The sequence below is a fragment of the Pleurodeles waltl genome, chromosome 12 (genome assembly GCF_031143425.1).
Source record: "Pleurodeles waltl isolate 20211129_DDA chromosome 12, aPleWal1.hap1.20221129, whole genome shotgun sequence".
Classification (NCBI taxonomy): Eukaryota; Metazoa; Chordata; class Amphibia; order Caudata; family Salamandridae; genus Pleurodeles; species Pleurodeles waltl.
In genome coordinates this window covers 704,216,657-704,229,203 of record NC_090451.1, presented here as the reverse complement: position 1 = coordinate 704,229,203, position 12,547 = coordinate 704,216,657, and the positions used below count along the sequence as shown (strand labels likewise).

General features: G+C 48.6%; 1 protein-coding gene across 3 annotated transcripts in view; it reads left to right on the top strand.

The window, feature by feature from the left end:
* SAP25 (Sin3A associated protein 25) overlaps positions 1 to 12,547 on the top strand; it is a 40,056-nt gene that overhangs the window by 15,161 nt on the left and 12,348 nt on the right. For 2 of the 3 annotated variants that reach the window (XM_069215651.1, XM_069215650.1), the window contains exon 3: positions 767 to 873. In XM_069215651.1, coding sequence (XP_069071752.1) covers positions 767 to 873 — 107 coding nt within the window. Of the gene's footprint in view, positions 1 to 766; positions 874 to 7,819; positions 7,936 to 12,547 lie in introns of all 3 variants that reach the window. The other variant, XM_069215648.1, reaches the window with a different exon arrangement.

Below are 12,547 nucleotides of genomic sequence, written 5' to 3'. Positions count from 1 at the left end.
TAACCAAGTCCCGCAAGTTCAAACCCTTCCAGCCTAACCCCAAAGTCTGAAGCTCGGTGCTCATCTGCTTCCTGCATGGGGGACCCACCTTTGGCTCCCTGGAAGCAGTGGGTTGAAAGTGAGAAGCTTGACTAATTCATAAAGCCTTACCTGGCTGAACGCCCCTTCTACCACATCAGACCAATGTTACCATTTCAGCAGGCCAACCTGATGGTGCCTTACCAGCCGGCCAACCTGATTGTGCCTTACCAGGTGGCCAACCTGATTGTGCCTTACCAGGTGGCTTACCAGGTGGCCAACCTGATGCAGCCTTACCAGACAACCAAACTGATGGTGCCTTACCAGCAGACCATACTGATGGTGCCTTACCAGCACATCAGACTGCTGGTGCCCTAGTAGCGTAATCTACCTTGATGGCGACATACCAGTCGACCAATCAGATGGCGCCTACAAGCTGACAAACTCCAAAGCTTGGTCCCGCCCAGCAGTCTCCGTTTACCTGGAAACACACAGACCTTTTGGCTACAAAACTCACCATATTCAAGGAATGTTTTGTGGACGGTAACCCACTCTGCTACCTGCTAACCCCAGCAGCATTCTGAAGGCCCAAACGGCAGCACTAAGCACTAGAAACAGACTAAATAAAATCACCTAGAATTCTGTTATTTTCTCTCTTTTCCCGACCTTTACTTGTGGGTGCTTAGAAGCAGATGTTGCAGGCCGTAGGAGCTATGTTTGACTATTTTATCTCTCCTTTTCCTTGCAGGCCTTCAGATGGAACCCTGGGGGGCTTCTCTGCCTTCCATCTTCCTGTGGAGCATCGAGTGGGGGTCTGTCCACGACCCTGCATACCCAGCCCACATACCGCTGCAGGTGAGTCACCTCGTACACTTGTTCATTAATGTCAATTATTGTCACCTGTCATTTATTGATTTCCCCCTCATGTAGGAGGCTGGCCTGGTGCGTGGTGGACACCTATGGTGTTGGCACCTTATACCAGATCTAGGCAACCCATATTAGTTAGTGAAACAGTGTCTAGGAAGCCAGGGCTCCCTAGTGAGCATCCAATACTTTCCTAGGAGTGTAATGCACTTGCAATACCACAGTAGGTAACTTATCACACATGAAAGGAACCACACAGTATTGCACAAATAAAGGTACTTTATTATAGTAACATGTTATTGCATTTTTGAAAAGGTAACTGTAGTTAACAGAAATGGTCAAAAACATCTAGACATATTTAAACATTGCCATCTTTGTAAAATATTTGTGAAAAATTCTGAGGGGGACAGCAATGATTTTTATTTTTCAACTGGGGGGGTGTGGCATTAAAATGTTTAGATCTAGCAATTCCCCCTCTCTGGAGGTAAGTACATACAAAATATACACGGGTACATACTAGGAATTAGCATAAACACATTAGAAATAGCAAGGGCCCTATAGGGCGGGGGGGGCAAATCATTTTCTAAAATAGTGGAATGCAAGATTGGGTCCCACACCAGAGGATAGGGATTAGTTATCCAAGGGCTGGGAGAGTATGGAACCCCAAGAGGTAAGTATCTAGAGTCCTCCAGCTACCAGGAGAGCAGAGGTATTTGCCTGGTCATCCCATAGGCTAACATGGGGAGTTTTGATTGGAACAATGCAAGAACAGGAGCAGACCGGTGAAGTCCAGCGATGGATTCCAGACAAAGAGGACCTGTAAAAGAAGGGGACAGAGTTCAGTCCATGCAAGAGTGTCCAGACGGGGAAGGAGGCAATGCCCACCCTTCTGTGGGTGAAGATCTGGGACGATGCTGAAAGATGAAGGTCAGCTGTGCAGTGCAGGAGCTGCAGAGGAGTCCCTGAAGTCATTCAGGAGCTGTCCCACTCCAGTCGTCGGGTCGAAGACGGGTCAGCAGTCAGGAGGACCACTAACAAGCCTTGGCAAATGCTAACCAGGGCAGGAGAGGATTTGCAGAGTTGAAGTGAACCAGCAAGGCCCAGGGGACTCAAACCTTGTGGAGGGGAGTCGTGACAGACCCTCAGCAGTTGGGAGAGCCAGCAGAAGCAGTTGTAACCCTTACAGGCAACCCACTGGCACCAGGCACAGTAAGTTGGAGTGAGGCCCAGTAAGCACACCTTGAGAGGACTTCCACGTTGCTTGAACAGCAGAGAGGAGACTGTCCTTGCAGGGATGAAGTGCTGGAGGCTGGGGTTACTTGGAGCCTGAAGGTACCTCTGAGGTGGAGTCAACACACCTTGGTTGCTGCAATAGTCAGGGTGCACAGGGATTCTGCCATGGAGGAAGAGGTAAGGGCTCACCATCTCCCAAGTTAGATCGAAGGCAGAAATGACCAAGGGGACCATTCCGAACCACCACCTGTGTTGGAGGATCCAAGCAGTTCCAGTGGAGAGCGGATCCAGGCAGCTGGATGTTGTTGCCTGCAGATGCAGGGGAGTGACTCCATCGCTCCTAGGGAGATTCCTTCTTTAGTGCAATAAAGTCTTGCTGACCCCAAAGGATGCACAGACGTGAAAATGTTGCAAGTTGCCGACAGGAGCTGCGGAAACAATGTTGCAAGGTAAGTTTGTCTCGGGTGTTGCAGGCTTCTCGGTTCCTTTTGAGTCCAGTTGCAATTCCGGTGGCCAAGAGCAGAAGAGATCGATGCAAGGAGTCCTGGTGGACTCTTGCACGCAGGGTCTGGGGACCCTCAAGGAAGCCCCTAAATAACCCAAAAAGTGGCTTGGTCGCTTTTTAAGGTGACCATCTATCAGAGGGGGTCACTGATGTCACCTGCCTTACATGGTACTCTGATGCTCCCAGGCGCCTCTGCCTACCTTGATTTCAAGATGGCAGAATCAGGCAGCCACCTGGATGAGCTCTGGGCACCACCCTTGAGGTGTTGATGGACAGGGGAGTGATCACTCCCCTTTCCTTTGTCCAGTTTCGCGCCAGAGCAAGGACCGGTGGTTCCTGGGCTGGTGCAAACCAGTTAATGCAAGGAGGACACTGAATGTGCCCTTCAAAGCAAACCAGTGGCACAGGCAGGCTCTAAGGAGCCCTCAGAGCGCTTGGAATCGTGCCACCTATACTGGCACTGAGTTACCATTATGTAGCTGGACCATAGTTAGTGATGTATGGCCAGTACGTAGCTAAAATAGCTTCTCCACACTGAAGAAGTCCAGTGAATTGGAACTGGAGTTTGTAGGGGCACCTCTGCCCTTGCAGAGGGACCTGCACCCTGCTTTTAGGGCCGGAAGGGCCTCCCTTAGGGGTGTCTTTACAGTGACCAGCAGTGAAAGGCTGCAAATGGAAGGCCTGCTGTCATAGTTTGGGCACACATGGGTGGCATAATACAGGTTGCAGCCCATGGGGGACCCCTGGTGTTGCAGTGCCCTGGGTACCTAAGTACCATGTAATAGGGACTTAAATGGGGGCACCAGTACGCCATTTTTCGGGTGTCCTAAGGAACCAAGTTTAGAGGAAGAGAGCACAGTCACTGGTTAGCAGGATCCCAGTAAGCACCATCAAAACACAATAACAGCAGGCACAAAGTGGGGGTAACCATGCCAAAAAGAGGGTAATTTCCTTCGCAGGGCACCATATGTGCCCTTCAAAGCAGTCTGGTGGCGCTGAGAGGCCACCCCACCCCAGAGATACCTAGTTCTGAAGGAGAAGAGGTCACACCTCCCTCCTACAGGAAACTCTTCGTTCTGCCTTCCCCTGCTCGAGTCAAGCTCATCAGCAGGAGAGCAGAACAGAATCTGGGGGTCTGCAGCAGCACCTGCTGGCAGGCAGACCCTGCAAGGCGGTACAGGCAGATCTGGGGGATCCTCTAAGGAACACCCAGAGTACATGGTATCATGCAACTAACACTGGAATCAGTGTAGTTGCATGATTCCAACATAATTGAAACCAAACATGCCTAGTTTGGTGAAGCCATTATGTAGTTAGAATACTCGTGTTGACCACTGTACAGTATATACCTTAAAATGGCTTCCCCGCACACATGCAAATCCCAAGAATGGAGTCTGTGGTTTGTAGGGGCACCTCTGCTCACGCAGGGTTGCCCTCACACTCAGGACCATGCACCCTGCCCTTGGGCTAAAGGGACTACCATAGGGTTGACTTACAGTGACCACGATATAAGGCAAGCCTTATATCTCAAGTGAAAGGTGCATGCACCAGTTCACACAGTCTGCAATGTCAGGCCTGCAGACATAGTTTGCATGGGCTTCCATGGGTGGCATAATACATGCTGCAGCCCATGGGGGACCAATGCCTTGGGTACCATATACTAGGGACTTAAATGGGTGCACCAGTATGCCAATTGTGGGGTGTAAAAGTTACCATGCAACCAAATTTAGAGGAGAGAGCACAGACACTGGGGTTCTGATTAGCAGGATCCCAGTGTACTTCAGTTTAAATAAACTGGCATGAGGCAAAAAGTAGGGATAAGCATGCTAGAAAAATGCTACCTTCCTACGCCAGTGTCTGCACCTCTCTGTTAAATCATCAGTCGACTCGACAGAGTAGATAAACAGGCTGGTGGGATTAGCAATCATTCATTGAGATAATCTTATCATCTCCCCCATATCAGTAGTCTTTATTGACTGCAGAGTTTTTCCTTCTGCTGTAAAGCCAACCATCACACCTCTCTCCATGGACTGCAGCTAAATAGGCCCGATCCCAGAACAAGGTTCCAACTTCTTAGAAAGCAGAATACACTTTAGAAATTATACTGTGCTGTGAGACTTTAATTTTCATTTAGAATATCTGAATAGTAGCGGCAATACTGCACTATGTGATCATTTTATGAGCTTTGACCTTATGCAGGTTGTCAGTGCACCCACTCACGTCGCGGGCCGTACCCTAGATGGCATTTTTTCTAATTTTCCAGGCCTTGAACTGGATGATATTTCTGAAGTTACCTGGTCTGATCATAGGGACTGCGTTTCCATTTTCCTACGACTGCAAATGAAATTATAACACCATCATACCTCAGACCGTGTGGGTGCGTGCCCGGGGGAGAACCAATAGTCAAGATTTAACTGGGATTCTCGAAGCGTCTCAACCCTCCCTTCTCTAGGGATATAAATGCGTCTGCATCCAAATACAACCGTTGGATTGACAATGCTGTCATTAAGGTTGTTCCGCTGAATAAGGTGAAAATAGTTGGAGCTCGTACCTCAGCCCCATGGTTTTCTCCTAAGCGCAGAGGGATGAAAAAGAGAGGTAGAAGACGGGGAAAATCCTGGAGAACCTCCTTGGTAGAGGTAAAATCTAAATATAGGCTGCTTATCCTAATAAAAAACTGATCAATTCTGAAAAAAATGCATATTTTAACTATAAAATTCAACTCTGCCACAAAGTCACCGAGAGAACTTTCTAACAGTCCAGGTGCCGTCCACCTTGCCTGTAGCCCAGATGACACCCCGTCAACACGGATGGCAACGCTTAGCCATATTTTTTAAAAACAAAGTTGAAACAGTTTACAGAGATCTCAGAAACTTTATCAGCCATGACTCTCCCAATGTATCTGGACCTAGGCCACCCCACTTTTAGCAAGTTTCCGCCTCATTCTCCAGATCAATTGGCCGAGCTTCTACGTATCACGAAATCTATATCTCCTTTGGACCCTTGTCCAGCAAAGGTACTTCATGAACTGGAGAACGTCATTGTCCGTTCCCTGGCTGCTCTGTTTAACAGCATCATGGGAACTGATACTTTTCCATTGCACTGGAAACAGGTGTCATTTCTCCCAATTAAAAAAAAAAAGAAACTGCTTTAGATACCCTAGAAGATGGTTCTTATCGGCAGGTCTCCCGACTTCCATTGATGGCCAAAGTTCTAGAAAGACATCTGAATATCTCTTACAGATTACCTCAGTCAGAATAACATCGTAAATTCTGCACAATTTGGATTTCAGAAATCCCACAGCACTGAGTCAGCCCTGATAACAGTGACTGAGAAAGTGAGAGACATTCTGGACAAAGGCGGGAAGGCGGCAGTGGACCATTTGGATCCATCTGCCCCCTTTGACACAATAAGCCACTTAGGCCCTCATTACGACTTTTGCGGTCTTCCATGTGGCTGAAGGATGGGGGAGGGGGGGTGATGGGAATGAAGTGGGGAGAGGGAGTCTAGTGCTTCCTGGGGGGGAGCCGTCTACCGGTGACAGGGAGGAAGTTCCCTTTCACAGGTAGCCTTTCCGCCATGGTTTTCGTGGCGGTGCTACCGCCGTGGAAACCATGCCGGAAGGTGGCTCCTAATACCACTGGCAGTCTTCTGTGGACTGCCAGGTCGGAGATGGTTGGAGGTTCTGACAGCCATGGCGGTATGAGTGGAGATGTGGCAGGTTGGCAGAGGCCATCCCTCTAAACTCATAATGTGGCAGTCTGCACCGCCAGCCTGTTGGTGGTGGGACTGCCACATTTACCCCGGCGATCAAAAGCGCACCAGGGTCAAAATGACCATCTCAGTCCTTAAGAGACAACTGGTGGTCATGTGACATCGGAACTCTGCTTTGAAAATGCTTTGTTCCTTCCTGGATGAAAAAGAGCCATCAGTCTCTGTGGGAGAATTCAACTCTAAACTGTTCACCCCTCCCTGTGGGGTTCCACAGGGGTCTTCACTGCCCCACCCGGTTTAACATTTATTTAACTCACCTTCTGAAACCTATAAGGGATTTTGGCTTTTTTACAGCTTCTTATGCACATGATACTCAAATTGTGGCACAGTTACTGACAACAGTAATCAAACAGCCGCGTGCTTTAAGAATTGCATGGCTGCAATTGTCAATTGACTGAGCACCCACTCGTTAAAGTTTAATTCGGGCCAGACCAAGGTATTCCTTTTTGGTCTTGAATCGTCCTCATTGAGCTCTGATAGGTGGCCCCAGTCCCCGGGAACGCCGCCCACTCCAGTAGTCAAACCCTGAACGCTTGGTGTCATTATGGTTCCCAAACCCTCTTTCACAGATCCTACGGATCCGTTAACGTCGTCTTGCTGTTTTAACTTGAAAACTGTAAAAAAGATTCTTCCTTTGCTACCCACTGATTTACAGAAAACTGTGGTTACATCCCTATTGAAATGCTCAATATGCTGGAGCCCAGCAGGGATGATTAACAAACTGCAGAGATTTCAAAATGCAGCTGTACTCCTCATAAAGAACCTAAAGAAATATGACATGGTGTCAAAGGCCAAAGAGTCACACTCCATTCTCACCCAACTGCGGAGAAAACAATTGCTGCCCCTGGACATTACCACTGAGAACAACACCTTGCAACACTATGGGCTCAACACTAGATGGCAGGAGTATGCAGAGCTTGTGAATCTACAGCACTACATGCCACAATCAGATGCTTACTCGGTAAGTAACATTTTCCTTTCTGTATTTTTCCATATTTAAAAATAAATACAGACAGGAAACTAGATTGTTTTCTGTCTGTATTTACCTGTAAAAATCATTTAAAATGTAAAACTGGGAGCCCGAGTTATAATACAACCAACACACCTCACAGGCTGAGCTCAAGGTGGATGTGACGTGCACATAACGGTATTGTGATATTAATGGAACCTGCTGTAGCCTTGATAGAACTGTAGGGATTCATCACATTGGAAGTCATGATAACGCTAGTGGTCGGTCAGTCAATCAGACAGTATATTTGTAGAGCGCTTCTTGTCACCCGTGAGGGTATCCAAGCACTGAGTGGTGACGAGAATGGGACGCGGGCTAGCGCCCCTGCAAGGCATTACAAACAGTGGGTCTGTGGGCACTGCCCAAGCTCCTCTCACGCACCACCTTACGTCCATGCTTGCCTTGTGTCTCCACAGCCCCAGGGAGAGAGATCCCGTGCTGCGCCGTCCCCCCCACCTTCTGCCGCTCACCCTGGACCCCACATCCTGCCATCGGGGGCTCCCGGGAGCCGTGCAAGTTGGTGCCACGACAGGTGAGTCTGCACAGCCCAAGAGTGACCCTTCTGGATGTGCCTGGCCTGAAGAGGAGGTCCCAGGGAAGGACAGAAGAACAGGAGGGACATGAAGAGGGGGTGCCAGGGAAGGACAGAAGAACAGGAAGGACCTGAAGAGGGGGTGCCACAGAAGGACAGACGAACAGGAGGGACCTGTAGAGGGGGTGCCAGGGAAGGACAGAAGAACAGGAAGGACCTGAAGAGAGGTGCCAGGGAAGGACAGAAGAACAGGAGGGACCTGTAGAGGGGGTGCCAGGGAAGGACAGAAGAACAGGAAGGACCTGAAGAGAGGTGCCAGGGAAGGACAGACGAACAGGAGGAACCTGAAGAGGAGGTCCCAGGGAAGGACAGAATAACAGGAGGGACCTGTAGAGGGGTGCCAGGGAAGGACAGATGAACAGGAGGGACCTGAAGAGGAGGTCCCAGGGAAGGACAGAAGAACAGGAGGGACCTGTAAAGGGGGTGCCACAGAAGGACAGAAAAACAATAGGGACCTGAAGAAGGGGGGGGGGGGGGTGCCAGGGAAGGACAGAAGATCAGGAAGGACCTGAAGAGGGGGTGCCAGGGAAGGACAGAAGAACAGGAAGGACCTGAAGAGTGGGGGGGGGGGGGGTGCCAGGGAAGGACAGAAGAACAGGAAGGACCTGAAGAGGGGGTGCCAGGGAAGGACAGAAGAACAGGAAGGACCTGAAGAGGGGGTGCCAGGGAAGGACAGAAGAACAGGAAGGACCTGAAGAGGAGGTGCTAGGGAAGGACAGAAGGACCTGTAGAGGATGTGCCAGGGAAGGACAGAAGAACAGGAGGGACCTGTAGAGGGGGTGCCAGGGAAGGACAGAAGAACAGGAGGGACCTGTACAGGGGGTGCCACAGAAGAACAGGAAGGACCTGAAGAGGAGGTCCCAGGGAAGGACAGAAGAACAGGAGAGACCTGTAGAGGGGGTGAGAGGGAAGGACAGAATAACAGGAAGGACCTGTAGAGGGGGTCCCAGGGAAGGACAGAAGAACAGGAGGGACCTGTAGAGGGGGTGCCAGGGAAGGATAGAAGAACAGGAAGGACCTGAAGAGGGGGTGCCAGGGAAGGACAGAAGAACAAGAGGGACCTGTAGAGGGGGTGCCACGGAAGGAAAGAAGGGACCTTGAAGAGGTGGTGCCAATGAAATAAAGAAGTGAGTGAGCCCGGAAGAGGAGTTGCCAGGGAAAAACAGAAGGAGTAAGGGAGCCCCAAGGAGGTGGTGCCAAGCAAGGACAGGAGGAGTAAGGGAGCCCTGAAGAGAGGGTGCCAGGGAAGGACAGAAGGGGCAAGGGAGGGACAAATAGGGGGCGCCCGGGAAAGGCAGGAGCGAGTGAACCTTAAAGAGGGGGTGCCAGGGAAGGACAGAAGGCACAAGTGAGCCCTGAAGGGAGGTCAAAAGAACAAAGGGGGGGGGGGCATGAAGAGGGGTGTTAGGGAGCGCTGCAGTGGGAGTGGCATGGAAGGTCAGGAGTAGTAATTGATCCCTGAAGAGAGGATGCCAGGGAAGGACTGAAGAGCCAGGGGCAATCCAGAGAGGGTGCCAGGGTAGGACGGAAAAAGTAAGGGAACCCTGAAGAGGGGGTTCCAGGGAAAGGACAGAAGAGCAGGGGGGTCGTGAAGAGGGGTGCCAGGGAGCCCCGAAGAGGGGGTGCCAGACAAGGACAGAAGGGTGAGGGAGGTAGTGTTGAGCCCTGAAGAGTGGTGCCAGGGGAGGGCAGAAGGACTGAGTCCTAGAGAGGGTGTACTGGGGGTGGGGGTGGTGGGGTGGAGACGTATTTCCTGTCCCGGGGTGTGATGAATAAGGGAGGGCTGCACGTCTTAACGTTTTCTTACACACTTTAATGTTGGTGACAATGTGTGAAGGCTATTCCAGCAGCAGGACTGCCCATCCCAGCTCCTGTAGCGCTCTCCCCTCCCCAGCCCGACTCCAGGCACACGTGAGACCTTTCATCCCCACCGCCCTTCACACCTCAGGGCTCAGCCACCCGTCCAGGGCCATTCACACCCGAGCAGACGTAAAGGGGCCAGTCTCCCTCAGTCAGGGCCTCACTCAGTCTGCAGCCCCCTAGGCTTAATTTCAGAAGAGTAAATGTGCGAGGAGACCTGGCAGAGTCAATCCCACGCTGACTGGTAGCACAATAAACAGATTGCACAAAAATCACACTACACTTTTAAAATATAGAAACAAATGCATTTGTAGGTACGTGGAATGAAAGCAATTTCGGTTAGAAAACACGGAAGCCATTGAAGGACAGGTCCATACTTGGGAATGTTTCCGAACCTAAAGGGCGGTCACCTGGTAACCTCGGTGGGGTTTGAGGGGTGTGATTGGGGGGGCGGGTTATTAGTTCGCGGATGACTCCTTCTCTAGTGCATCTGAGGGGTACAACATGCCCGTACTCAATGCTTAATTTGAGCCGGTGGTTTCCGGTACTCATTTTTGAGAGCCGGCACTTATTCTTCTGCCTCAAGTATTTACTGCGAGGAATAGACACGTATGGTAAAAATGGAGTAAGATAAAAACGAAAAAAGGTCACAAAGGGAGAAAGCTGCAAGAGTGAGCTGGAGGGGCAGGAAGTGTCTGTAAATGGATTAAAGGAGCCAGAGGAAAATTGCAAATGGTACAGTCTGGATGTTACTAAAATCTATATTTTGGAAGCACATCATAACATGACAAATTTATATCCTTTATACCCTCACTGTGCTATCTCTAAGCGCTATTCTACCTCTATCAGATGAATAATAATAAGCCCGAGTTTCAGAGGTGGTGAGCAAACCTGGACAACAGAGTTTGTTGTCTGTTTGGAGTAGCTTGTCAGCTATTTCGAGCATAAGGCCAAGGGATAGGCGATTGTGTCTATGGGAGAACACAATCCTGGCACCAGGTCGTAAATCTGGTGCCATGCTTATCTGGATCTGCAATCTGGGTGAGGTTTCTCGCCTAACTAAGTGGTTAAATGACAGTCCCTTTATACTGAATATTATCAGAGACTGGAATGTTCGACCTAGATTATGCTTCTGATGTCTTTAAGGACATATAGAGGAGAAAGATGTCAATTCAGACTTCACTCTTTTGATTAAATATCTATATCTGTTGACTTTATGGGGAATCAATACTTGACTCAGACAGATGTCAGCCTTAGAGTTTGTGTCTATGTCACTGATCCAAGAGGAGGTTGGTATCATATTTATTAGAAAGATAAAGTTTGGTAACAGCGGTGTTAACATACAGACATGACTGATTCTACAAAAACTGGGAACATGGCGATGTCCAGTGTCTGCGACGGAGAAGATAGCGACCTCTATTAGTCAACATGGAGTCGAGGCCCGCGTGGGTAAACAAGCTGGACAGGCAAAATAAAATGGAACCTGTCATGTACGTGTTTCAGAACCTAAAACGAGAAGAAAGAAGCCCAAAACCAAGTGATTCAATTAATAGAATTATGGAGGGAAACAGTCATACAATTTATGACATTGCTGGAATAATGTCTAAGGTAAATAGTTACGAAATTATCTCTGAATGTGTTTTTGGTTGTTCTGGTTATCAGATATGTCTTAAAACTAAAGTGAGAAAGGGGTCTCTGCGCTGGAAAACATGATCCTGACAACATCCCCACTTGATGAGATAGATATATTTAAAAAAAGTCACTATAATCTGCAGCATCCCATAAGAGGAGTATGAAAAAGTTTTTATGTGCAATAAAAAACAAAAGGGAACTAGACAAATGTTTTTATTTTCTAATTATTGAGGGTGGGTGTGAGAAAAAATAGAAAAAATATAATTAAGGCAGAAAGTGTAACCAGTCTCATTTGAAACACTTTCTGTTTAAAAAAGTGAAAAAATGCAAAAAAAACAAGTTCTGTTAGTTCGTGCATAGGGATGCAATCAGGTCAACTTTGGTTCTTTCCGCTGATGATGTGAGCTCTGCATTGAATTTGAAGGTTGAACTTTGTTTAGTCTTGGGTGACAGTTTGTGAAAACACAGTGGAACAAATAGAACTGCAGCTGCTGGACTAGATAACACAGCTCTTGACTTGAGAGGAGCAGAGAAAACACATCATTTTTCAAAATTGCTGGAGCAGACGAGGCACATCCTTGCTGTCGATGGAATCCATTAATAAAGAGGTGTCTTGTGGCCTGCCTCTAGCGAGGTCATATTTTGGCACTGCTGGTGGACTAGTAGTTGGTGGTTTTAAGGACCCATCAACTTCTGCATGCTTCAGGATGGATATCTGCAGTGCAGTGCAACAGGTAGGTTTAACATATTTGCCTGAGAAAGTTTTTTACTTGTAGATTGACAAAAGTCAAGTGCTCACAGGTAGTTGCTCCAAAACTAGGAGGCCACTTTTATAGCACTGCTTCTCTGTGAATAACTGTATTCACTGTTTCTTGTATAAAACATAGACATTGCGCAACGTCTAATCACAAGGAAATCCAGTCTTTGTAAGTCTTTTACTCTTGGATGAAAAATAATCTCTTTGCAGGAAAAAACTATTTTCTTGCTGCTTGAGATTAAAGTACCTCATTTGGAATTTAGGTCGTAACAAGCTCTTTTGAATTTGTCGATGCGCTTAATC